The sequence below is a fragment of the Helicoverpa armigera genome, chromosome 16, assembly GCF_030705265.1.
Source record: "Helicoverpa armigera isolate CAAS_96S chromosome 16, ASM3070526v1, whole genome shotgun sequence".
NCBI lineage: Eukaryota > Metazoa > Arthropoda > Insecta > Lepidoptera > Noctuidae > Helicoverpa > Helicoverpa armigera.
The window spans coordinates 7,449,343-7,472,869 of NC_087135.1; the positions used below are offsets into that span (position 1 = coordinate 7,449,343).

The 23,527-nt window shown below is 37.2% G+C and overlaps 4 protein-coding genes across 4 annotated transcripts; 3 read left to right on the plus strand and 1 right to left on the minus strand.

Moving 5' to 3' along the window:
• The first annotated feature begins 365 nt into the window (after positions 1-365).
• Positions 366-2,053, plus strand: LOC110379363 (uncharacterized). The gene is made up of 2 exons (XM_021339003.3): positions 366-517; positions 592-2,053. The coding sequence occupies exons 1-2, from the start codon at positions 506-508 to the stop codon at positions 1,807-1,809; spliced, it is 1,230 nt and encodes a 409-aa protein (XP_021194678.3). The 5' UTR covers positions 366-505; the 3' UTR covers positions 1,810-2,053.
• A 3,795-nt stretch (positions 2,054-5,848) lies between these two features.
• LOC110379365 (uncharacterized) lies at positions 5,849-7,175 on the plus strand. The gene is made up of 2 exons (XM_021339004.3): positions 5,849-6,007; positions 6,107-7,175. Exons 1-2 carry the CDS (start codon positions 5,996-5,998, stop codon positions 7,043-7,045), a joined length of 951 nt encoding a protein of 316 aa, XP_021194679.3. The 5' UTR covers positions 5,849-5,995; the 3' UTR covers positions 7,046-7,175.
• Positions 7,176-10,720: 3,545 nt separating this feature from the next.
• LOC110379344 (cell surface glycoprotein 1) lies at positions 10,721-14,569 on the plus strand. Its single transcript, XM_021338986.3, has 3 exons — positions 10,721-10,879; positions 11,444-11,511; positions 11,588-14,569. The coding sequence occupies exons 2-3, from the start codon at positions 11,500-11,502 to the stop codon at positions 14,405-14,407; spliced, it is 2,832 nt and encodes a 943-aa protein (XP_021194661.3). The 5' UTR covers positions 10,721-10,879; positions 11,444-11,499; the 3' UTR covers positions 14,408-14,569.
• Positions 14,570-17,805: 3,236 nt separating this feature from the next.
• LOC110379362 (cation channel sperm-associated protein 1) lies at positions 17,806-19,554 on the minus strand. Its single transcript, XM_021339002.3, has 2 exons — positions 19,405-19,554; positions 17,806-18,880 (listed from the first exon to the last, which is right to left on the minus strand). The coding sequence occupies exons 1-2, from the start codon at positions 19,414-19,416 to the stop codon at positions 18,302-18,304; spliced, it is 591 nt and encodes a 196-aa protein (XP_021194677.2). The 5' UTR covers positions 19,417-19,554; the 3' UTR covers positions 17,806-18,301.
• Between the last annotated feature and the right edge of the window lie 3,973 nt (positions 19,555-23,527).

Consider the following 23,527-nt stretch of genomic DNA (forward strand, 5'->3'; position numbering starts at 1 on the left):
AAGACGATTGATCTTCTTTTTACCATAGGTATTCTATTTATTTGCAATGTGTGACTAATACTTCAGGATTCTCGCCTGTCTTTTTGTCGCTCTACCGCGATGTCATAACATTAAATTAGTGTTTATTTACAATCATAACATACTGGCCATAATTTAGAAATCTTGGAAATAGAATATTAATAAAATGTACAATTTCGATATCAAAACCAATGTCGCTATGGTTAGAAAATGCCATAATATTCTTATTTCCCGCTTGGGCAGTGAGTAAAACATTGAGTAACGGATGAGCAGATAATGTATTCAATAACTCGAGTACGCGATGAATGTTTCCGTTAGAAAAGGAAAGACTATAGAAAAACCTGTTTGTTTACTCTCGTTCTCAACGCGTGTTGACCCACAGCGACATCAATATAAATAAGATGGAAGTATACCACATGAACACATACAAGCGTCGCTTGTAGCCGTCAACACAAGTTCACTGGTGGCCAGCGATTAGCTAATCACAATGGCTACTTTTGTAAGTATTTCTAACTAAGAAAACAAATGACAGTTAAGTACGAATGAAATACTAAATGATTCCTTTCTTTCCAGATGAAAGTGACTTGCTTAGCCATCCTATTGAGCAGCACTCACGCCGGATACCTTCATGGGAATCCCCATCATGCACCGCCAAGCAGCTTAGGATCTGGTGGATACCATTCTTACGCACCCAGCTTCTCACCTAGCAGCTTCCCTGCTGGATCATTACCGTCGGCTACATACTCCGGAGCGGGATTAATAGGCGGTGGCCACTCACATGGCAGTGCCGTCCTGGACTCTTCACTGTCTGGATCTCATGGCCACCACGGTCTTGGTGGAGGATCAGGAATTATTGGCGGTGGCGCTGTCCTCGGCGGATCGAGCCTCGGAAGTTCCGGACTGGGTGGATATGGATTCGGTCACGGTGGATCCAGCCTTGGAAGTGGTGTTGGGCTCGGGGGAGCAAGTCTAGCTGGTGGTGCCATTGGCGGCGGTCCCGCTTTCGCCAGCTCCATTGGAAGTGGAGTTATTAAAGGTTCTGGATTATCGGGTGTCGTAAATGGCGGAGGTGTTATTGGCGGTCCTGGTTTCGCTGGTGGTGCCACTGGAGGTGGACCCGGATTATCTGGTGGCGCAAATGGTGTTTTTGGCGGTCCCGGTTTCGCTGGTGGCCCCATTGGTGGCGGTGTTATTGGCGGTCCTAGTATCGGTGGTGACGCAATTGGCGCCGGCGTCATTGGCGGTCCTGGTTTAACTGTGCCTGGAGGTCAATCCCCACCACCCGGCGCTAAAGCTCCAGTTATCGAAGAAATCCATGGTCTTGCCAACGGCAATGGTGCTCCTACTCAGTACCGCGTTCGTGAAGAACCCTACCAAGTCTTTAGGGAGGTGACCCACAGAGTTCCACAGCCCGTGCCTTACCCCGTGCCCCAGAGAGTTGAAATCCCCGTACCGCAACCCTACCCCGTTCAAGTGCCAGTTGTCAGGAATGTTCCCGTGCCAGTCGTGAAGGTTCAGCAAGTCAAAGTAGACAAGCCGGTGCCCTACCCTGTTGAAAAGATCGTGAAGGTCCCTTACGAGAGAGTTGTAGAGGTGCAAGTTGACAACCCTGTGCCAGTAGAGAAGATCGTTAAAGTGCCAGTCGTGAAGGTAGTCAAAGTGCCCGTCCCCGTTGTGAAGACATACGCCGTGCCTCACGTGAAGACTGTGCACCACCAAGCCCACCAGAGCCACGGCCACAGCAACCACGGTAGCCACGGTGGCCACAGCAGCGGTTGGTCCAGCTGGTAATCCCTAACTGGATGACCAAAGACACCTGTACATAGTATATTCGTCACAAACCTAGTCCGGTCTATTGTAAATATAGTCGCTTCATAGCTCATCGTGAGGCTGCAATCTAGGGTGATAACTAAGTCATTAATTTAGGTGAACATACTTGGTGTATGTTCTTGTAATGTTTGCTGTAAATAGTAACGTTATGCTCTGTAAGTTTAATAAAAAAAAAATATCCAAAGACGCTTTAGTTTTATTTTTATCTTTTTAATACCTCTACCTTCAATGCACACAAAGTCAAGTAATGATTAGTGAAAATATTTTAATTTGAATTAATAGGTAAATATAATAGAAACAACATGTCAAATACTATATTACAAAGTCAAGACCATACACAAGTCTAACGTTTAAATATATTTAAGCTGCATGTTCCTACTAAGTTTCTGTATTAGACTCCAGTATACACTACAAGCCAGAAAAGTCATCCTTTTCAGAACCATGAATGAAAATAAACAGAAGCCGTTAATGGAAGTTATTTGAGTTGATATGAGGCAGTAAAATTACCTACTAAATAAAAATTGGGAAAGGGCAGGAGGACGTTTACAGTTCAATCACACTTAACTGAAATAGCGAAGCTCATTTGCATTACAAGGCATACCTGTAATCAGACAGGAATGATATCTAGGCATTCTTTATAATATGATAATAAGCCATTTATATCTAGTTCCCGCATATCTGCATAATGACAATAAACAGATAGCCATTTAAAAGATTTATTGATTGTGTAACAGAACACAAGATTGATTCTACAAGAAAAATGCCAACGACCACGTGGGTTGACTTGTCACTTGATAAAAGGTGGCCAAGAAATCTAAGGAATGATAAACTATTCTCATTTTATTTACGTAATAAATTCATAATCAGTTATTCATTGATAGAAATGTGGATTGACCTAAATTCGAACTGTGTGTTTACCAAAACTTAAAACAATAGGCATGTCAAAAAATAACCAGGTGTATAAATATTACTTGCCCGCGTTGTGTGTTGATGAAATGTAACCTATGTGTTAATCCAGGGTAGCATCTACGTACCAAATTTCAACCAAATCAGTCCAGCCGTTTTTGCGTAAAAAGCTGACATCCATAAAATGTCACAAACTTTCACATTTATAAATGTATATAAGTAGGAAGGATAGTAGGATATTAGTAGGACACCTACTCCTTCACCATCTATATTATTTACAGATTTTCCTTTAATATTTATGTACGCCACGCCCACGCCATTATCACAGGTGATAATGGCGTGGGTAGCCTGCGACCACGCCTCTCGCCCTCTCGAATCTAATAAAGTAAAAAATAATTATTTTCCACGGTCGGTCGATAGTTCAATTTTGCTCATAAATCAATATGAAGATGAATGGAAGTACACACAAGTAACAACAATTAGGTTCTCTCAAGTGTCGACCAATAGTCTGCAGTGTGCGCGCAGGCTAATTGGAGGAAAAAGGCAAAGCAGAATGAATGTGTCTCGATATCCAAAACATGACGCAAGTATACTTACAAGAAGGGTTACATATTTGAAAGTTAAGAATTCAAAATCCTGAAAAAAGTACCTAATTTCTTTATAAATCTTATACAAGCTGTTGAGCTGAAATTTTCACAGATGATGTATTTTTGTTGCCGCTATAACAACAAATACTGAAAACTAGAATTAAATAAATATTTTGGGGGGCTCAAATACAACAAACGTGATTTTTTGCACGTTTTATAAATAATGGTACGGAACTCTTCGTGCGCGAGTCTGACTCGCACTTAGCCGGTTTTTTATCCAAGTTAAGGGCGGTAGTTCCCTCAGGAAGCGAATGATGCCGCGTTCATAATCTGCTCAATCATAAAAGAGCTATGACATAATTTGAAACTATAAAACAAAAGTAGGCCAATAATCTAAATTATGCAAAATATACGACATAGCGGAAGCGGTAGGTCAAAAGCACGATTGAGAAGCACGTTAACTTATTAACATATAAATCTCACCAACAGGTGAAATTGGAAACTTTATATTGTACTTATTATAAAAACAAATGTGACATCATCGGAGGACAATTTGCGCAACGTCCCAAATAAATAAAATACTGAGATTTATGAAAATATATCATTGTAACTGAACACCAGCCAAAAAAATACAAATTACAATTTACCTCGATTTACAACTGAAAAAACTATGGTGTTTCGATTCGGCATTATTTCAAATTATCTTACCACGGTTCACGCTTTTTTCCACCTTAAGCAAAACAGCAAAAAAATGCTCCTGTCTTCTTTGTACGAGAAGAACAACTTCTGAATAAAATGTAGGCCGATTTTGTTATAATTTTGATGTGAATAATATAATAGGCAGATATGTACATAAGTATAAAACGCCCAGCTGCCTCGTTCCACAATGACCTATAAACTGAGAGTCAAATATGAATACCTGTGACTTACGACTCTTGAATGTAAAAACATTTGTGAATACGATGACAATAGTTTGCCTTAATATCTTAAATTCGGTCATGTTATTGTCTCAATAGACAATGATCTGGTTTTTAACCCTACTGCGCGCCGCAAAGGTAGGTAATGTGTTTATTTTACTTGAATAGCTCTAGAAGTGTAATAAGCATATCATCATCTAGTTATGCTACACCATTATTTAGACAGGTTTTGACATAATGTTAGCTTTCTAGTTATAAAAAAGATTTTTGACACATACCTGATCTATTAAGTAACGTCTATGAATAACATAGTGAACTACTTTCCCGTTTTATCACGTTTTTATTTACAACTAGCTTCGAACGCGGTTTCATCCTCGTCCCGAGATAATTTCTTTGCGTAACCGGATGGTGACAAAAATTTCTATGACCTTCTCCCGGGTGTAAGCTGCTTCCCATCTGATTTTCAGATTAAACTGTTCAGCCATTCTTGAGTTATTAGTAGTGTAACTAACACGACTCTCTTTAATAAATATAGAAGACTAGCTTCCGTTCTCGGCTTCACCCGCGTGGAGTTTTCATAATAAGTAGCGTATTTGTTAATCTAGGGTATCACCTATCTACATACCAAATTTTAACCAAGTCAGTCTAGCCGTTTTTGCGTGAAAGAATAACAAATATACGTCCATACATTCTCACAAAGTTTCACATTTATAATATGAGTAGGATTTTTTTGCAAAAAGGGAACTATTTTCAGAACAGCTATGAATTGAAACCCATCTTGTGCGAATTTCTGTAACTATATCTGTCAATTTGGAAAAATCTTTTTTTTTTATTGGAAATCACCAAATGACCTCTGCTTGGTGCAGCGTGAGGGAGTTTTCAGACTTTTTCTGAATAAAACCCACCATGTTCCTTCTTAAACCCTTTATGTTCTTAGGCCGCGGTAACTCTTTCGAACAATCCCGCAGCCCCGGTAGAATGTGGAAAACCTGGGCAGAAATTTGAAATTTGTGTGGAAATTAGCCTCATACACGTGATGTAAAGATTCATCAACAGATATAGGTATAAAATCTGCGTATAGTACGTACTTTGAGTAATATTGTTTTATGTAAATACAAGCTCATACAAAAAGGAATGATAGATTTTCTCACAGTACCTAAGAAAACAAAAATAATGTCTGGGTAAAATCCATGAAGTGGTAATAATGTTTGAAATAAACATACACAAATGTTTTATTTATTTAATCGAGGGCCTTCCATAGGTTTATGGTTAAGAAATAATATGTTACAGATTGATTTACTACTGATTGAATCAATCAATTAATGGCTCAATAATATGAAGAGTCTAAAAATATATACCACATTAGGAAAATAAACTATAACTTTAAACGATTGCAAGTCAAATTAGCCTTGAATAGATTTTCATATTCATTTTTATGTGAAGCAACAAAACCGCAGCAGATGTTCAATATACCTTCGACACACAGTTTCCCTTGCATAATCATAGAAAACTATGTTAACAAGATCAGTACAGAAATTAACATAATATATTTTGGCATCGGTGACGTATAGGACGCAGTGATGCCGAGATCGATTCAGATGTATTCATAGGCGCTGTAGCAAAGAGCGACATGTATAAATATGCGGGGCCGCGCGATGTCACAGCACAACCAACCGACACTCGGAAGGGACAACAACTAGCTCTTTTTGCTGGCTTCAGAGCGATTAGCTAAAAGCCATGGCATTTGTTGTAAGTTCATGTAATTTTATGAAAAAAAGAAAATTTTATTTTTTTCCTTTTTCAGCCAAGTTTCAGTTCAAATAATAAACTCACAATTGCTTGTTTCAGGTCAAACTCCTTTTTCTGTCAGCGCTAGTGTACAGCACTAATGGCGGTTATCTAAATGGCCAGCATCAAAGTCCAGACTCATTTTTGGCATCAGCCTTAAATTCACCGTCAGCTTCGTTCGCGCCCTCCCCGTCATATGGGACACCACAAGTAGGCAGTGCATCTCGTCCCCTGAACATCCAGGAGGCTGTGGTTGACGACCATGGTCCACCACGCGCCGAGGCAATTCTTCCCGGCAGTGCATCACTTGGACACGGCGGATACCCAAGTGGTCCCAGCTCGCCCATCCGTCCAACTTACGGACCTCCTGCACCTGAATCATCCGGTTCACTATCATCCGACCTATCTGCCCCTGCACCCTCAGGCAATGGATACCCTGATGGAGGCCTTCTCCTCGACTCAAACCTTCCTGGACCAGGAAACGATAACTCCGGTAGTCTGATTGCCGACACAACCCTTGGAGCCCCAAGAGTAATTGGTACCACTGTAACCGTTGGTCGCCCTGATGTTTCTGCTACAAGGTACGAACTGCAATCTGTGGTACAGAACGTTATTCGTCGTGTTCCTGTTGAGGTGACCCGTCACGTGCAGGTAGCCGTGCCGCAGCCTGTACCGGTGCCCGTCCGTCAGGAGGTCAGAGTGCCCGTGCCGCAGCCCTACCCTGTCCAAGTCGAGGTCGTGAAGGAGGTGCCCTACCCCGTGTACAAGACTGAGCACGTGCATGTTGAGAGGCCAGTCCCCGTTGAGGTTGTCAGGGAAGTCCCCGTTGAAGTGATCAAAAAGGTGCACGTTCCGGTAGACAGGCCTTACGAAGTGATTAAGAAGATCCATGTCCCTATTGAGAAACACGTCGAGGTGCCCTACGCCGTGTGGAAGCCCTACCCTCTGCACATCATCAAGCATGTCACTCACTACAAGAAGAAGAACTGCTGCTGGTAAGCGGAGCCTGCTCAGCTGGCGAGCCAGCAACAGTCGTGATCATACCAAATAGTCAATAGAATTGTAAATACTTTGATAGTCATTAGTTTGTACATGTAAATAGATAAATATAAAACGTATCGTTTTACTATTGATTTGTTTTATTTCCCGTGTTGTTGGAAGAAGTTATCAACTCCGTCTCACTCGAAATAAATGAACTTCGCTAAAATCACTAAATTAAAAATAATATGACGTTTTCTATTTAACATCACACTCGCTTATTTCACTACACGTGAATGCCACCTGTTTCTAAGACAGTGGGTCATAATACTCATTCATCAAATTGAGCCAAATTGCCGAAAACAAAACACTGAAGGCAAATTGTTTTGATTTTGAATCACAATAGAGAGTTGTTTGTCCATTCTTTGTGAATGTCAACAGATTTCCGACAGCTGTTTGCTCACAATGACAATGTCAATAATAATCATCATTCTGAACTCAAAAATGAAATTCGGAACTTTATAGAATAGGTCACATAAGAATAAGAATAAATTAATGTCAATATCGGAAACATGCGTCAACATGCGTTAAATATGTAGGAGAAGAAAATCTTTAAAAATATGAACTCATAAACTGTATCCAGTCTAATCCAGTGAGTTTTATAAGATTAAATAAAACAGTGCCTTATGATTTACTAGCTTCTGCCAGCGGTTTCACACGCATCCCGTGGGAACTACTTCCCGTACCGGGATAAAAAGCCTATAGCCTTCTTCGATAAATGGGCTATCTACCACTGAAAGAAATTTTCAAATCGGACCAGTAGTTCCTGAGATTAGCGCGTTCAAACAAACAAACTCTTCAGCTTTATAATATTAGTATAGATGTAAAGAAAAAAAATTGCAGCTATTTCAGTTACGGTCATTGTCAACTATTTTTGAAAGAAAATAATGATGCTACTATAACCACAACTGGCTCTGAGTTTTGAAAAATAAATTATATAAATTCGTAATAAAACAACGAAATGTCAAAGTTCAGTATCTTTATTGTTTACGAACAAGAAAAGGCATGATCAAAGTTCATTGTAATTTGGTGACAAATCGAATAAACTTAGCGAGAGTGAAATTAAACGAGATAGTAGGTAAAACAATCAATTTTATTATGGCAATCGGATGCTGCATGGGGTCACGTGGAACCAGTTTTTGATGTAATCGAAACCTACATACCGATGAAGTATTTTGTTACGATTTTGGGCAGCTGTTTAAGGCTTATTAAAGTTACGTAAAACGGTAGTAAATTAAAGTGTTTGACGTTTATGAATGAGTGATGAAACTTATACGTGCTTATACTTTGAGACTCCACATTTCATTGACTTATTTAAAAGTGAAAATAGGTACCTTACAGTGGGCTTAGGATCGAATTCATCTATAACATAAATGTCAGTTTTCTTAATACATCGGTTAATTTAATTTTCAAAGTAAACAGTTTTAAGGGAAGCGGATACTTCTAATTTTATTTCCAAACAAAGTCAATAAACTTAGGTATACAAAAAGGTGCTACATACATAATTAGTATTAGTATTTCATACATAATCTAAAAAGCTTCAATCATACTTAAGACCATGAGCTTGACTATAAAATAATGCCCTTTGTCACACGGCTTGGAGTTTTGAACTTTAGACTCTGAGATGTACTTTCTATCTATAAATCAAAGAGACGGCTTGAATAATATTTTATCTTTTGTTAGTATTCATTAATAAATAGTTTCTTCATACAACTGTTTGCATTCATTATTAGCTAGGATCTTCTGTAGGTATTGGTAAAACTGAATTACTTATGTTTATAATAACTCTTCTTTTATTTGTAAAACATTTTCCAGTATGTTCATATATAAGCACGTGTAAAATATTAAAGTAGACTATTTAATTAATTGTAAAGAAATGTTTTTGTTACAAGCATGCAGATGGTATAAAATGTAAAGTTAACTATAAAGTACTTAAGTACCCAAAATGCAAAGCGCAAGGCGTTATTAATCTGTTGCTAGTGCCAAATTTTTGTAAATATTTTATATTTAGGTAATTTTTCATCTTAAAGTGGTACGAAGTGTTCAACAATTTGGGAATCAAAGATAATACTAACAGTTTAATCGAAGCAGAAAATCAGCATTTGTTACAGAAGTATGGCGACAAAAACAGCTTCACACATCCGACTGTCTAAGCTATGACGCATTTAGAACTTGTCTTTATGCAACTTAACGGCACGGATGATTTTGATAGAAGCTATGTCCGGTAGTAAGTTCCGAATTTTATTTCGATGGAAAAAGTTTCTTGAGCATACATACCTACCTATGTAGGCATAGCTATATATATGTATGTGTCACTTCATTTAACAAGAATGTTCAGAATACAAGTACCTACTACCTGGTAGACGTAAAAAGTCCCATGCACAATTCGACAACCCTATTAACTGAGCTGATATGAGCAGTAGGCGTGTTGACTTACTAAGAATTAAAGTCTAACTTCTCACAATTTCCATTTCCTTTAATATTAATACAACCGTGATAAAATGCGTAAAAGTTGTTTTATTTAAATGTCTAATATTCGCGTAGGTGTCAGAAATCAATCCATTTCTAACCGATCTAATGCTGAATATCTTACCAGACCAACAAGGTATCGCGGGTATACAAAGGGCACTTGAAGTAACAAGAATTAATAAGTTGCATCCACAGCGGAAATGGTCATCTTGTGATTTCAATACTCAAAAATAAACAAGACACGCAACACATACGCCTGTGTAATTTACAGCTACAGACTTGCCGTTTGTAGGTAGAGGTGCTCTGTAGCAACTGTCTTCCATTTACAAACGAGTAGGCGCTTGCAATTCTTAACTTAAATCTATGCTTTACAAGATAACCTTGCTTCTAAGCTTGTTATTATATTGATACAGTATTTTATGACACTATCATTATCAAATTCTTTATTGCCAACTGTGTTTGAATTTGGGATCATGGTGAAAAGTAAAGATATAGACAGGTTCTTATGACTTACATAGATGCGGATGCCTATAGTCACTTCTCAAGGCGATTTTAATGCTTTCATATACTCGTATGCATAGAAAAACTATTTCCAAAAACGAGGAGTTTTTTCATTCGTAGCAATTTAGCAAAAATAATTTCGGATCTTTCAAACTACGCTGAGTTATCGCTTTTTGTTTTTAAGATATATTTACTTGTGACTTGTGACAGAATACCATTGCACGGAAATGCTATAATGCGTTTATTTTGAGCTTTGTATATATACATAAAAACCAAATTATATTATCACAGCAACTGTATTCCTACGGTAGTTACTTCAATCGCAGGATTTTTTTCTCTTCATCTAAAAACTCTTTAGTTTCAAGACTCATTAGACTCAGTTTCCTATCTACTCATAGAGCTACTTACTATTGGACAGTTAATGATTCATAATGTATGGTACCCCCTCCAACGGCAGTCACCATTCAACCTCACAGAAACCGCTTGTGTGGCATATGATCGACGCCAGCAGTTACCTGTTACCGCTCACATGCAGTAATCAAAGTAACGAGTGATTTTAATATAAAACAAAAGAATATCGCACTCTTGCGAACTAGATCAATCCTCTTACACTAGCTATGTGACCTTTGTTATCTTGCTTTAGATGGTAATTAGCAAGATGATCTAACCTAGGTCACCGACGTTACCTAATAGATTACTAGTAGGTATCAAATGGTTGGATAGTCTCCTACTTTTAAAACTTATGAACGGACGCCTTTCGTGGGGTCGCAGCTGAAGTTTATATAAAAGTGAAGACTTAGAAATAATGATGATACATTTGATTAGGTAAGTCGTTGTTGTGTGCACTTCTATTCTTAGCTTTAGTTGCATAGAGCTTTGAATATTAAAAATAAAGCTAAAATGTTTTGTTTTTAGTACACTACACATCAGAGGTTAATCTTTGCCTATATTTTGTTATTGTGCATTTTTTTATCTATACCTAATACGGAAACGGAGCAATGTTTATCTCTTGAATTAATGTAAATAGTTTAATTAGTTTTTCAAATTGGCTTTTAATATTCTGCCTTGTGAAGACAACCAATGAAGGCCGAATAATTACGAAGAATCTTCATTACGTTCAATATGAAGAAAACTCAACATCAACACGACTAGCCTCGTCATTACCGTCGGTACCTCATACAAAGAAGTCATGACTATTGCTTAAACGTAATGATTTTCTTTAATGACCACAACTTTCACTAAAATATTAAAACGATTGCGACAATGTTCAATATTGATATTTGAAGACATATAATTTTGTACGTAATCAATGCGGAAGTGTTCAATGCGAATCTATTCGATATAAGTGTAAGATACTTATATAAATGTATTTGTTCTTCTTCGTTGCAGGCCACACGAACAACTGCGCTACAGCAGGTCACAGGCTGCACACATTTTACATAACCATGAGGATACACGTAAGTGACACTACAAAACCATATTTATTTTCATAAACTACTAACACCTCGTTAATTATTCCTAATCATTGTTTAGATTTGGTGCATTCTAGCGCCAGTGTTCCTGATATCTGTGAAAGCAAGTTTACATGACAATGTTGGACAGTCATTCTATGAGACATCACAGTCATCATCGCCATCACCAATCTCTGACTACACGCAATCTTCCCAACCAGATGTATTAGACGGAATGAAAGAAATAGTTTTGTACCTAACGCCAGATCAAGTGAATGCTTTGCAAGCAGCCGGGGCAGTGGTCAAACCGTATCCAGAAGATGAGGTGGACTTTACTTCTGTGGATCAGCAGCTACCGCAAAGAATTAAACCTGAGACAAGACAGCATTATCAGATGCAATGGAATCCAGACCAGAGTCCACAATATAACACTGAATTACAAAATTACTATAAACTTTTGAACATACAAGAAATCAATGACAACTTGTCACAAACTGCTGCAGCTACAATAAGAACCACAGAGAGGACAACAACGACTCCAAGATATAGATTTACAACCACTACTACTCGACCACGATTTAAAGAACGAGAATATCCAACATCACCTGCACCAAACAGAAAAGCAAGTAGAACAAATTATTCTAATCAAAACAGTAACACGGAACGTACACCTTTCCAATACTATTATATTAATCAAAATTTTAGAAATACTCCCTATAACATCGGTACCCCTGACAATAGCCCGTTTTCTGAAATTAACTCTGGCCGTAAAACCAACTCCAACTTTTATAGTACACCTAGCTCTACAATTACTCCTAGCCCTAGTAAAACGGACTATTCCAACCAAAACAGTAACGTAGAACATACTACTCATTTTGAATTCTATTTCGAAAATAAGAAGTTTAAAAATACTCCTTCCAATATCCAAGTCCCTTTCAATAGTCCTTCAACTAAAAATACTCCCAACCCTCACAAAAATACACCTGAATTTTACAGTACACCTAGCTCTGAAATTACTCCTAATCCTTACTATACCCCCAGTCCTAAAAGTACTCCTAACCCTAACATTGCCCCTAGCCCTAAAATTATTCCTAGTACTTTCAATTCTCCTAGCCCTAAAAACACGCCTAAACCTTATAGTACTCCTAAGCCCAACAGCGTCTTTAACTTTAATAGAAGCCCTATCCTTTATAATACCCCTAGCCGTTCTAATACCCCTAATACTTATAGTACTCCTGACCCTTACAGTATCCCCAACAATTTCAATTCTGCAACCCGATTGCAACAATCTCCATATCAACCAGAGAAAATACAACCCAACAACTACTTTCAATCTAGTAAAGAGATTAAAGGGAACCAATATCACGAAAGCCCTTCCAGTACTCCTACCCCTAGCCCCTATAATTCTCCTCGTTCTAACATTACCCCTAGGCCTAACAATACTCCTAGCTCATACAGCAACCCTAATCCTTATAAAACTCCTACCCGTCTACCGCAATCTCTGTATCAATCAGAGGAGAAACAATCCAACAATTATTTTCATTCAAGTAAGGAGATTCAAGAGAACCGATATCATCAGAACCCTACCAATACTCCTAGCTCTTTCAGTACCCCTAGCCCTTATAAAACTCCTACTCATTTACCGGAATCTCTGTATAAATCAGAAGAGAAGCAACAAATTGATTTTCAACCAAGTGAAGATATTCAAGAGGACCAAAATCACCAAAACCCCTCCAATACTCCCAAGCCTTATAGTACCCCTAGACCTTACAAAACTCCTACCCATGAACCGCAATCTCTGTATCAACCAGAGGAAAAGCAATCCCACAATTTTCAACCAAATAAAGAGATTGAAAGGAAACAATACGAACAACCAGCAACGGCGACCCACCAAAATGAATTTTCTGGAACAACTGGAAATGCTCAACAAAATGAGTTCACTGTATCAAGTACGAAACCTCATGAGAATGAAAATGTGTGCAATGAAGAAACCACGGAGCCTGAGCAAAATGCAACTCAACGGACAGTGGAAATTGGAAACAGGAAAGTAAATAAATACAGCGCAAGAAATGTTTACAAGCCACCGGTAACTGTTCAAGTTCAAGTTCAAGAAGCACAAGAGTCTGTGATACCACAAACACTTGCAGAAGTTCCTCTTTCTTATAATGCTCAAACATTAGCACCAGAGCTAAACACTGGTCGTGAAGACACTACAGAACAAAAGGAACCTCTTAATTCTGATAATGATCATAATGATAATTTAAGCAGTTCACCAGTACAAGAGGAACAAGACACGCCCACGACTCCAACTTTACCACCACTCGTTCGTAAACCATTTGAAGAGGAAGATTATTTATCATTACTTCTAGCACCATTATACAAGCATCAAACGATCTCAGAAATTGTATCTCAACACAAAGATGACCTTACTAGAAGTGAGTCAAATGTTAATTCTAAATTACAGTACTTGACAAATTCACACTTGAATACTAATGAGCATAAGGGTGGCTTAGAAAATTTGCCTGTTGACTTAAATGAGCAAGACGGCTTAGCGAAACACGAAGCAGTTACCAGATCGCCTTCAGTTTATGTAGATGAAAATTCAGAAACTGTTGAAAACAGTCCTCAATATTTAGCGAAAACCAGTGAGTTTCCAATACAAGAACATACGCCTGAACCACAAGATTGGATAGCATCATCTCCAAAGCCCGTACCAATAGAATTGATACGTCAATTTCCAACCGAAGAACAAGTTGTTAATATTGGAGGGGGGAGAAATGTGTTCGCTAGAACAGAGAAACCCTTCACGATACAGACAATAGCTCCATTAAGGTTGAAGCATACAACTCCAGAAAGTTTACCATTGGATGCACCAATACTTCGTCCAATTTGGGATCATTAAAAATATTTAGCTTTAATCATACAGTTTGTATAAAAGTATTGTTGACTTCAAATGCAATAGGTGGTGCCATCGACTGATTTCTAAGTGATAATAGTTCTAATTTATGTAAACATTGTTATAATTTTAGTTAATTAAAGAATATTGATTGATTTGTAGTTTTATTTTATATGTTTGGTCTTTTATTTTCTAATAACGCCTGAAGAAAAAATGTATTTGATTCTCAATTTGAATTACTTTAAGCTGCTCAAAGTTAGCAGGCGTTAAAGAAATGCTGCTGAATTGATGAATGACCCATTATAATGCGAAATAGCTGCAATTTCAAAAAGATGTCATGTTCAATAAATAATATTTTGAATGAGATAGATTACAGTAAATCAAGATTGCCTAAATGGCTTTTTCATTCACCTATCATTAGTTATTTACTAAGCTAATTTCGTTTCTAAACTTACGAGTAGGTCATAGTTACATTTCATCACATTTCAATAGAAAAACTTAATAACAAGATTATTTTATAATGACGCTTTATAGGTTAGTTTAAAGTTCATGAAATACATTATTGACATGCTCAATTCGGTAATAGGTACGCACCTATAGCTAATCAACACATAGGCATCTTTAAACATATAAAAGTTGTGTAATAATTTACCAAGTGATTTAGTTATTAATATGGCAATTACTACACACATTAAAATAAAAAATCCGGAAGAACCAATTGCTAACCGGCCATCATTAAAATTATTGATATTGGCTTATTATATTGTCTAAATTCTTTAAATATCTTATTGCTTCGATATAATCTGCTGTAAAAAATCACACCTAAATATTAATCGACCGGATATTACATAAAAAAACAGCAATACTCATCGAAATCTAAGAAATTAAATGACACAATTTTTTTCGCATTTGAATCATGATTCGATCTTCCGCAGTGAAATTGCGAAATAGTGGCCAGTATTCGACAATATATCAGAGTATCATTGACGTAGAAAGCGATTCTACCTACAGTGTGAATACGAAATGTTCTAGTGAACCAGGAAGCAGAGATGTCGCGATTTAAAATCACAAGATTTGTATTTGCTGGTATTATGTAAGTTCGCTGAGTTGTAACATCGCCCCACTTGTGTTTTATGACTCGGTTTATGAGTAAATTGTTCGTAAAATAATTCATTGTTGTGTAAAATTATTGTTTAATTAGGTAATGTATTTTATACTTAATTAATTTTACTCCTAGACTCTTCTGTTTAATGTGAGCTTTGTACCTATATATTATTTTTAATTCTGTGACATGTTACGGCGTCTAACAAGCTTCCTCAAAATTAAGCAAAAAAAAAACAATCTGGGTGTAATTAATTATGCATATTAACTATGTATTTCGACAACTCTCAATATTTGCAACAAGCACACTTAACTGAGTACAACTGCGTACTCGCAAGCATACGCACAAATTGCAAAATTTGATCACCACAAAAAACCGGCCAAGTGCGAGTCGGACTCGTGCACGAAGGGTTCCGTAAATTACAGTTAAATCAACCTATCTCAAAAACTATAAGAGATACTTTGATCAAACCAAAAATCGTTGAAAGAGTTAATTAGCATGCATCACCTCTATTTTTTTTAGAATTTTATACCCCGTAGTTATAAAAATAGAGGGGGGGGGACATACTTTTTACGACTTTGAGAGCTGATATCTCAAAAACCGTTCACTTTAAGAAAAATGTTTTTTAGAAAACTTTATATCATTTTAAAAGACCTTTCCATTGATACCCCACACGGGTATGTACATCGAAAAAAAAAATTTCATCCCTCAGTTACATGTATGGGGGGCCCCACCCCCAATTCTTTTTTTTACTATTTAGTGTCATATTTTTGTAGCGGTTCATACAACACATATTCCCATCAAATTTCATCACTGTAGTACTTATAGTTTCCGAGTAAATCGGCTGTGACAGACGGACAGACGGACAGACGGACAGACGGACATGACGAAACTATAAGGGTTCCGTTTTTGCCATTTTGGCTACGGAACCCTAAAAACGAGCACAACCCATTGAAATAACAAACACATTATCAACGGGAAGTTATAAAATATTCACTTCACTAATACGAAATGACTTAAACTGGGTCACAGAAGCATAAGTGTGCAGTGGTGTGAACAACGCACGTTAGCTTTCATTACGTCACTGTCATTATGACGTTGTCACTCGCAACTGGAGCGAACTTAATTGGTATGTGCTTAGAGTAAAATTATGCATAAGTATTAGGGTGAACTGGAACGGTAACAGCTACTTAGTAGTTTGTAAAACATGTTGGTAATGTTTATTGGCTGTGAGATTCGGCCTTTTAAGTTTTTCAATTGTTTTAATAATGGTTATGGTAAACGAAACATTGTTTGTTTTCTTAAAGACAAAAGAGATCGCAAAGTGAAATTGATTATTTCTTCTTCTTGTGCTCTTAGCGTTTTTGTACCTAGATAAGAAGAACACAATTACATGGAGTTTCGTACTGATAGCCTTTAAGCGGAAAATTGTTGATACTGTTTTAGTCGGAATTTAACAACATTGAAAAAACATATGTATCTGTGATAGACTGAATTTACTTTTAGCTTTAAAGAAAGAAGCATAAGTATATAGGTAATCATAACACTACAAAACGAAAACATAAATCAAATGACTTCGTCCGTACAATATATCTCAAGATTTAAGACCTACAAAATCGTGACTGAAATAAATTTCTCACGCGTATTACGTCGACTACCTAGAGATAAGTAATAGTTTATCGTTTAGTATTATTTCCTTATATAAGGAATATAACATGGAGTCGATATCGTGACTCACAAGTAACTACGGGACAGCAATTTCAATGAAATAAGAGCGCACAGCCGACAGCGCCTTTCACAATTTCTTTGGCTTATGTTAGTAAACTATGGCCACTTTGATTGCCACACTCTGATTAGATTCTATGGCACTAATGATATTTATTTTCAGTGCCTACATTACGTAAAGTAATCAACTTGTAATGACAATTAAGCCAGAACTAATGAGTACTAAAATTATTTTTCTTTTCTGACTTTAAAATTACTGCCGTCAATATTGTTCTACATCCTTTGTGCAACAGCATAACTAATTGGGCATAACAAAAAAACGTGTTAACCGAGTTCCTAATAGTGATACACGTGCTGTAATTCTGTTATTAAATCATAGTTATGTGATCGGTATGATCGATCCTTTTTGCGAATTACGTCGCGCCATGCTCAACATAATCAGCCGGCAACAATTACATGAGCCGTCAATGTAGTTAGCAATTAACAGCTGTTGCTGCCGATAGCCACGCATGGTCTACTGGAGCAGATGAATACCAGGTTATGTATAGACAGGTCCAGCTCGAAATACAAACACCAATTCTTATGTAAAAACAAACATTTTATTAATATCACAATTTATCTGGGACTCAATCGACGATCGCCTTAGTCACAATAATTACTAATACGAGAATCAAGCGAGAGAACAATTACAAAGAAAACAATCACACGAACAAGCAGTCGATCAACTCTAAACGCACCACGCGGAACTTTCTAACACCTAACGGAACTGTTTGGAACATTTCATAATTTAATTTGCCGCGTAGTGCCGTGAATCTATATCGTTCAAAATTCAAGACCTACATACAAATTTCCTTAATACAACTTTTGAATTAATCCTAAATCAGGTACATTTCAAATCTACAAGAAACGCTTCAACTGCATAACGTAAGCTGAATACATATTAGTCTCAAGCTACGATCTAACCTTATGTGTACTAATATCAACAGGCAAGAGATAGACCTAAAGTTACTTTAGACGGTGGAGGTGGTCTCCACGCTAGTAGTATGCCCGTGGTAAGTCTATGGTAAATGCAGTTAATAGCTGTCGTATTTGTAGCCCTCGCCGGAATCGGCGAGTGCGTGTCCAGCTTCCGCGTAGTAGTGTCCCTCGGCTTCAGCTTCGAGCTCAGCTTTGAGACCTTCACCGCCGCTGTAAGCTTCGAATCCACCGTGTCCGCCTTCCAGAGCTCCGTGACCACCCTCGTAGCCACCGGAGAGGTGCTCGTAGCCTCCCTGTTCGAAGCCACCATGCTCGAAGCCTCCGTGCTCGAGAGCAGCGGCGTGGTCGGTGTTATGCCTGTCGTCTTCGAGGACCAGACCACCGCCGTGTGAGTGCTCAGTCTCGGGGTGGATCAGCTTCAGGTTCTGCTCAGACTTGCCTTTCTCCAGTGGGTGATGGAGCAGATGGCTGTGCTCTTTCTTCACGTACACGGGGACCGGGTGGAAGTGTTCGAATTTGATAGACTGGTGTGACTTGGCATGTTCATGCTCTACTTGATGATGGTGTCCCGTTTCGCCGATGAGCGCGTGGTCGTATTTGGCTTCCAGTTGGGGGGCCTCCTCGTGGATGATACCAGGGTAGGCGGCCACCACGGCCAAGAATCCCAGGAAAATCTGTTCAACAAACAAAAAGTTAGCAATGAGCTTTTTTTATGTTAGAAGTAATGATTAGAGAGAGATTATGTGGGATTTTATAGTTATAGGAGATTTTAAAGTGTCTAGGTTCACATAACAACGGGTATTATCTTGCATCAATAGCGGATGCCGGGTTGCCAATTAATAAAGGAAGAATCGTCGATAAACCACCAGCTAGCGATCTGTTAACAAGTTTCGCTGCGGGCACTAACTCGAGGAACGGAGCCAATCTGATTTACGTAACGTTAAAGACTTCCTATGGAGCACAACGACGTGTAGCAGGAAGAATTACTCTTATAGATGCTTCACTGAATTCGTTCATTAATCAGTGCGTTCAATCAATGAGTTAAATGTTCCTTGTTTTAGTATTAGTTTGGTGTAATGGGCTAATTAACAATTTCAGCACAGTCCAATTAGCACGATCACGTATTAGACAACGATTGGCGCACTGGGTGGACGATTTCAGCAATAGCACTGGATAACACAGATACACAGTTACGCACGTGGTAGTACATTTCGGCGGTGGATTACTGTGGAACACCTTACTCCACGAGAGGGTGGTGGGTAATGCCAGCATTTGTAATTTGCATCGTATTTATACTCGTTTTCACTTAGCGGCCGGCGTGTGCGAGTGTTCGGGCTGCAGTTACGTGTGCTGCGCCGCATTGTCAGTCTATCGGCGTCTCAATTAGAACAATAGATAGAAATTCGTTGGGAGATTTATAGAAAAAGACATTCGATGGCGACCACATTAACATTTTGCCATAGGTAATAACAACGTAACATCTCCATGCACTCGTAATTCTTCGGTTATAAGACAAGCGGCGATATGTTGATCGAATTTGCATTTTTTATGTAAGTCTCTTTTCACATCATATTATGTATCAATCAATTATCTAAGTGATGATTAATATGTAACGGGTAATGGTTTTTATGAATAATATATGATGTAGATAGATATACATACCTCTATTCTTCCTTATTTTATAACTTGATAAATATGGGGCTGTAAGTTAATGCTTCATGAATTGGATGCACGTGTAGTGTTACTATGAATCTCTTATGGACATTACAGTCACATATTATGTACCTATAAGGAGAGTTACTATTATTTATTCAGTCAGTAGGTATGTTTATTTTCACCTTTTCATAGATCTTCGACAGTGGGTTTTGTAAATAGAAACTAATATTTAAAAAAATGAATTAAAATCGAAACTTGTTGAAGATATTTTAGTGTCATTTAATTTTAAAACTTTACCAGAACTCGCATTTTCATACAGAATCCTATTCAACCTTCACTTTCTGAAATTATCTTTTAAAATAAAAACCTAAAAAGCAGATAAGTACGGTTCATAATTACGTTGGAACATTACAAAAACGCAGAAACATATCCGGAGCAAGGACGATCAATTTTATGTATAATCTGCATCTTTTGCATGATATTCTTAAGAACTTAAAAAATAATGCAAAAATATGAAAGCGGTTTTTGCAATCGCATCATAAAATAAAGCGATTAACTTTTCATTGTATAATTGAAGTCCGCATTGACATAGATTTTGTGTTTCTTATGTACAGAAGTAAAATATCTTATTAGGTTTTTTAATAAGAAATGATGACTGGTTTGAGGAGGTCAGATAGGCAGTCGCTTCTTGTAAAGCACTGGTACTCAGCTGAATCCGGTTAGACTGAAGGCCGACCCCAACATAGTTAAAAGGCTCGGAGGATGATAAATAAGAAATGATGACTCCACAAATCATTCGTCTGAAAACGTGTGTAGACTGAATTCACCATAGCTAATTAATTGTTTGAAAACAGACTAACTTTCACATCTATTCAAGTAGAATATTTTAATTAGAATATCGATATTGTAATAGTTTTATTTTCTAACTTAACTAGACCGCTGGATTGACAATAGCTTGAACGGATGTAATATAAAATTAATAGATAAGAAATAGTGCCAATAAAATAACTGTAATTTTGATAGTCATCATCATCATCATCAGCCTATCGCAGTCCACTGCTGGACATAGGCCTCTCCAAGTGCACGCCACTGAGATCGATTTTCGGCTGCTCGCATCCAGCTCCTGCCAGCCGCCTTGCGCAAGTCATCACAGATGATAGTCATAATTTTGATAGTAATTACTAATTATGTTAGATAGGCCGTTATTGCGTCTCTGTAGGTCAATGACCTTCCCTATTTACAGCGTCAGGTACCTATATCGGAGGAAAACGATCACGAGACGGTATTGTGTCTTATATTGAATACATCATCACCATAACATTTGTCCAGGTTATCATATTTACGTATGTTTATTTTTGTTAAGCCTAAATATTGCATATGAATTTTGAAAGTGAGAATCACGTAACTGAATAAAGAGGCTGTATTTATTTTAATTTATTATTGGCAATTATGAATTTTATTACATTAGAATTCATTTTCATAGAAGTCAACAACAGCAAGAAAACGTTTTTTTTTATAAGTGTATTAAGTTCTGATATAAGTACCTACACCCACATTGCCAGTCAAGAAGAATAAAAATGCAAGTCACTGTGCAAAAACCCATACAAAAGTGGCTTCCAGCAAAGTATGGAAACTGTGGTCTGACGTTGAGTCAATAAATACAGTTTGAACACACAATACCTACTACCCAAGTTGTGATACAACTGTGAAACCATCCATTTACTACATTTTGTGAAGTAAAACAAGACTCGTTTTCTGTTTAAAATGCAAGTAACAATTAACTGATTGGCGTACGTAAGCCTCTGATCAAACCACCGCTTAATCGTCTCGCGGTTTCGCAAGCACTGCGTTTGATACAGATTTCGTTTCAAAACGCGTTTTGCAATGTTACGCATTGAAAACAATGCATCCTTTGTGTTTTTTTTTTGTAATTTGTGTGGTTTTAAATTGGGATTGTCATGGTGTGTGTGTGAGGTTTTTTTAATAATCGAAAATTGTGCGTAGATATATGTAATTTGGATAGGATTTATAGTGTGGAATGTGATAATCTATACTTGCTAATATGATTTTTTGAACATTTTTTGTTTCTACGCTGAAGGCTGAAGGCCGAAACTACAGAACCAATTTGAAAAATTAGAGTGATACTGCGGGAAAACAGTCAGTGTCAAATAATTTCGAAGTGTAGGTTTTAACTGGTCGTTAGAATACAAAATAATAAGTGGAATATATACAGGTAGTTAATTAAATTCTTGGTCTCATATATTATTTAAGTAAGTATACCTAGTTACTAAAAAAAATAACTGTTAAAATTGTTACTGTTTCAAACACCGATAGAAGGACGAAGTGAAGGGACACTCTCTTTGCGATTAACATTTACCAGTAGCTAATGTACATTGTACAGTCGCCAACAAAACTAGGCCTGCAAAAACTTAATGACTTTACACTGTCAATTTGTTGAGATGTGTATCGTCATAGTAATTTTAAGACTGTTGGGTTTGACACTACAATGATACCTCAATTTTATATTAAGTAATGAATTTCGTAAGTATAAGAATTTCGTTCTTAAAAAAATAAAAAAATCGAGTATTAAGGTATCTAAAAAATTTTTAAGTTGTGATTAGTCGTTTTTCTACACTTTGTGGACTTATTGTTATCTGATTATATTAACTGTAAACCTCCTCGTTTATAGCAATAAGAAATCTAAACCAAATCATCATCAACATGCCTTTTCCCAACTATGTCGGAGTTGCAGCTGAGTACCAGTGCTTTACGAGGAATGACTGCCTATCTGACCTTCACTTAAACCTAGCCACTCAAACAAAATCATTCTTATAAATATTTCTGCGTACAACTGTACCTTCACATAAACCTTATTACACTTCGTTACAGGTAACTTCCATAACGTAACTCTGTCAATACACTCGCATTGTTTCGCAATTCAATAATGGCATCTATTACATTTTAGATTAGGCCGCTTTTACCCTAAATTACAAATTACTTAAAGTAATTGTGACCTACGGTTACTCGTGACTATAAAACGTGTGGTTTCCGTATGCCCCAAAACTTTGCAAACGTTTACAATAAGTAGGTATAACTTTCCTTTTTATTTTAATAGTTATATAAACACACATTAATGTTACAATTAAAGTTTTTATGTTTCAGTAAAGTTCTTGCTCTTAATTGCTTAAAGCAGTTACTGGGAAGAGTAATAAAATCATATCGAGACCGCCTTAAACGTATAATACGTTCAACTAGCTTCTGTCAGCGGTTTCACCTGCATCCCGTAGGAACCACGGCACGAACCCGGATAAAAGTCTTCCACGATAAATGGGCTATCTAACACTGGAAGAATTTTTCAAATCGGTCCAGTAGTTCTTGAGATTAGCGCGTTCAAACAAACAAACAAACTCTTCAGCTTTATAATATTAGTAGGTATGTTCAATATATGTGTATAAGAATTGAAGTTTTCTTTATCAAAGAAAAAGAAATGGTTTAGCTATTATTTACACAATAGAAATAATTTCATTAATACTTTTTATCTACACACGGCTCGAGCTAAATACCAAATGAAAATAAAACCAGTCATAAACAACTATCTAGATACATAACTATTCATAATGCCTTTTCAACCGAGCATCAACTACCTAATAGATTAAAAGATAAAC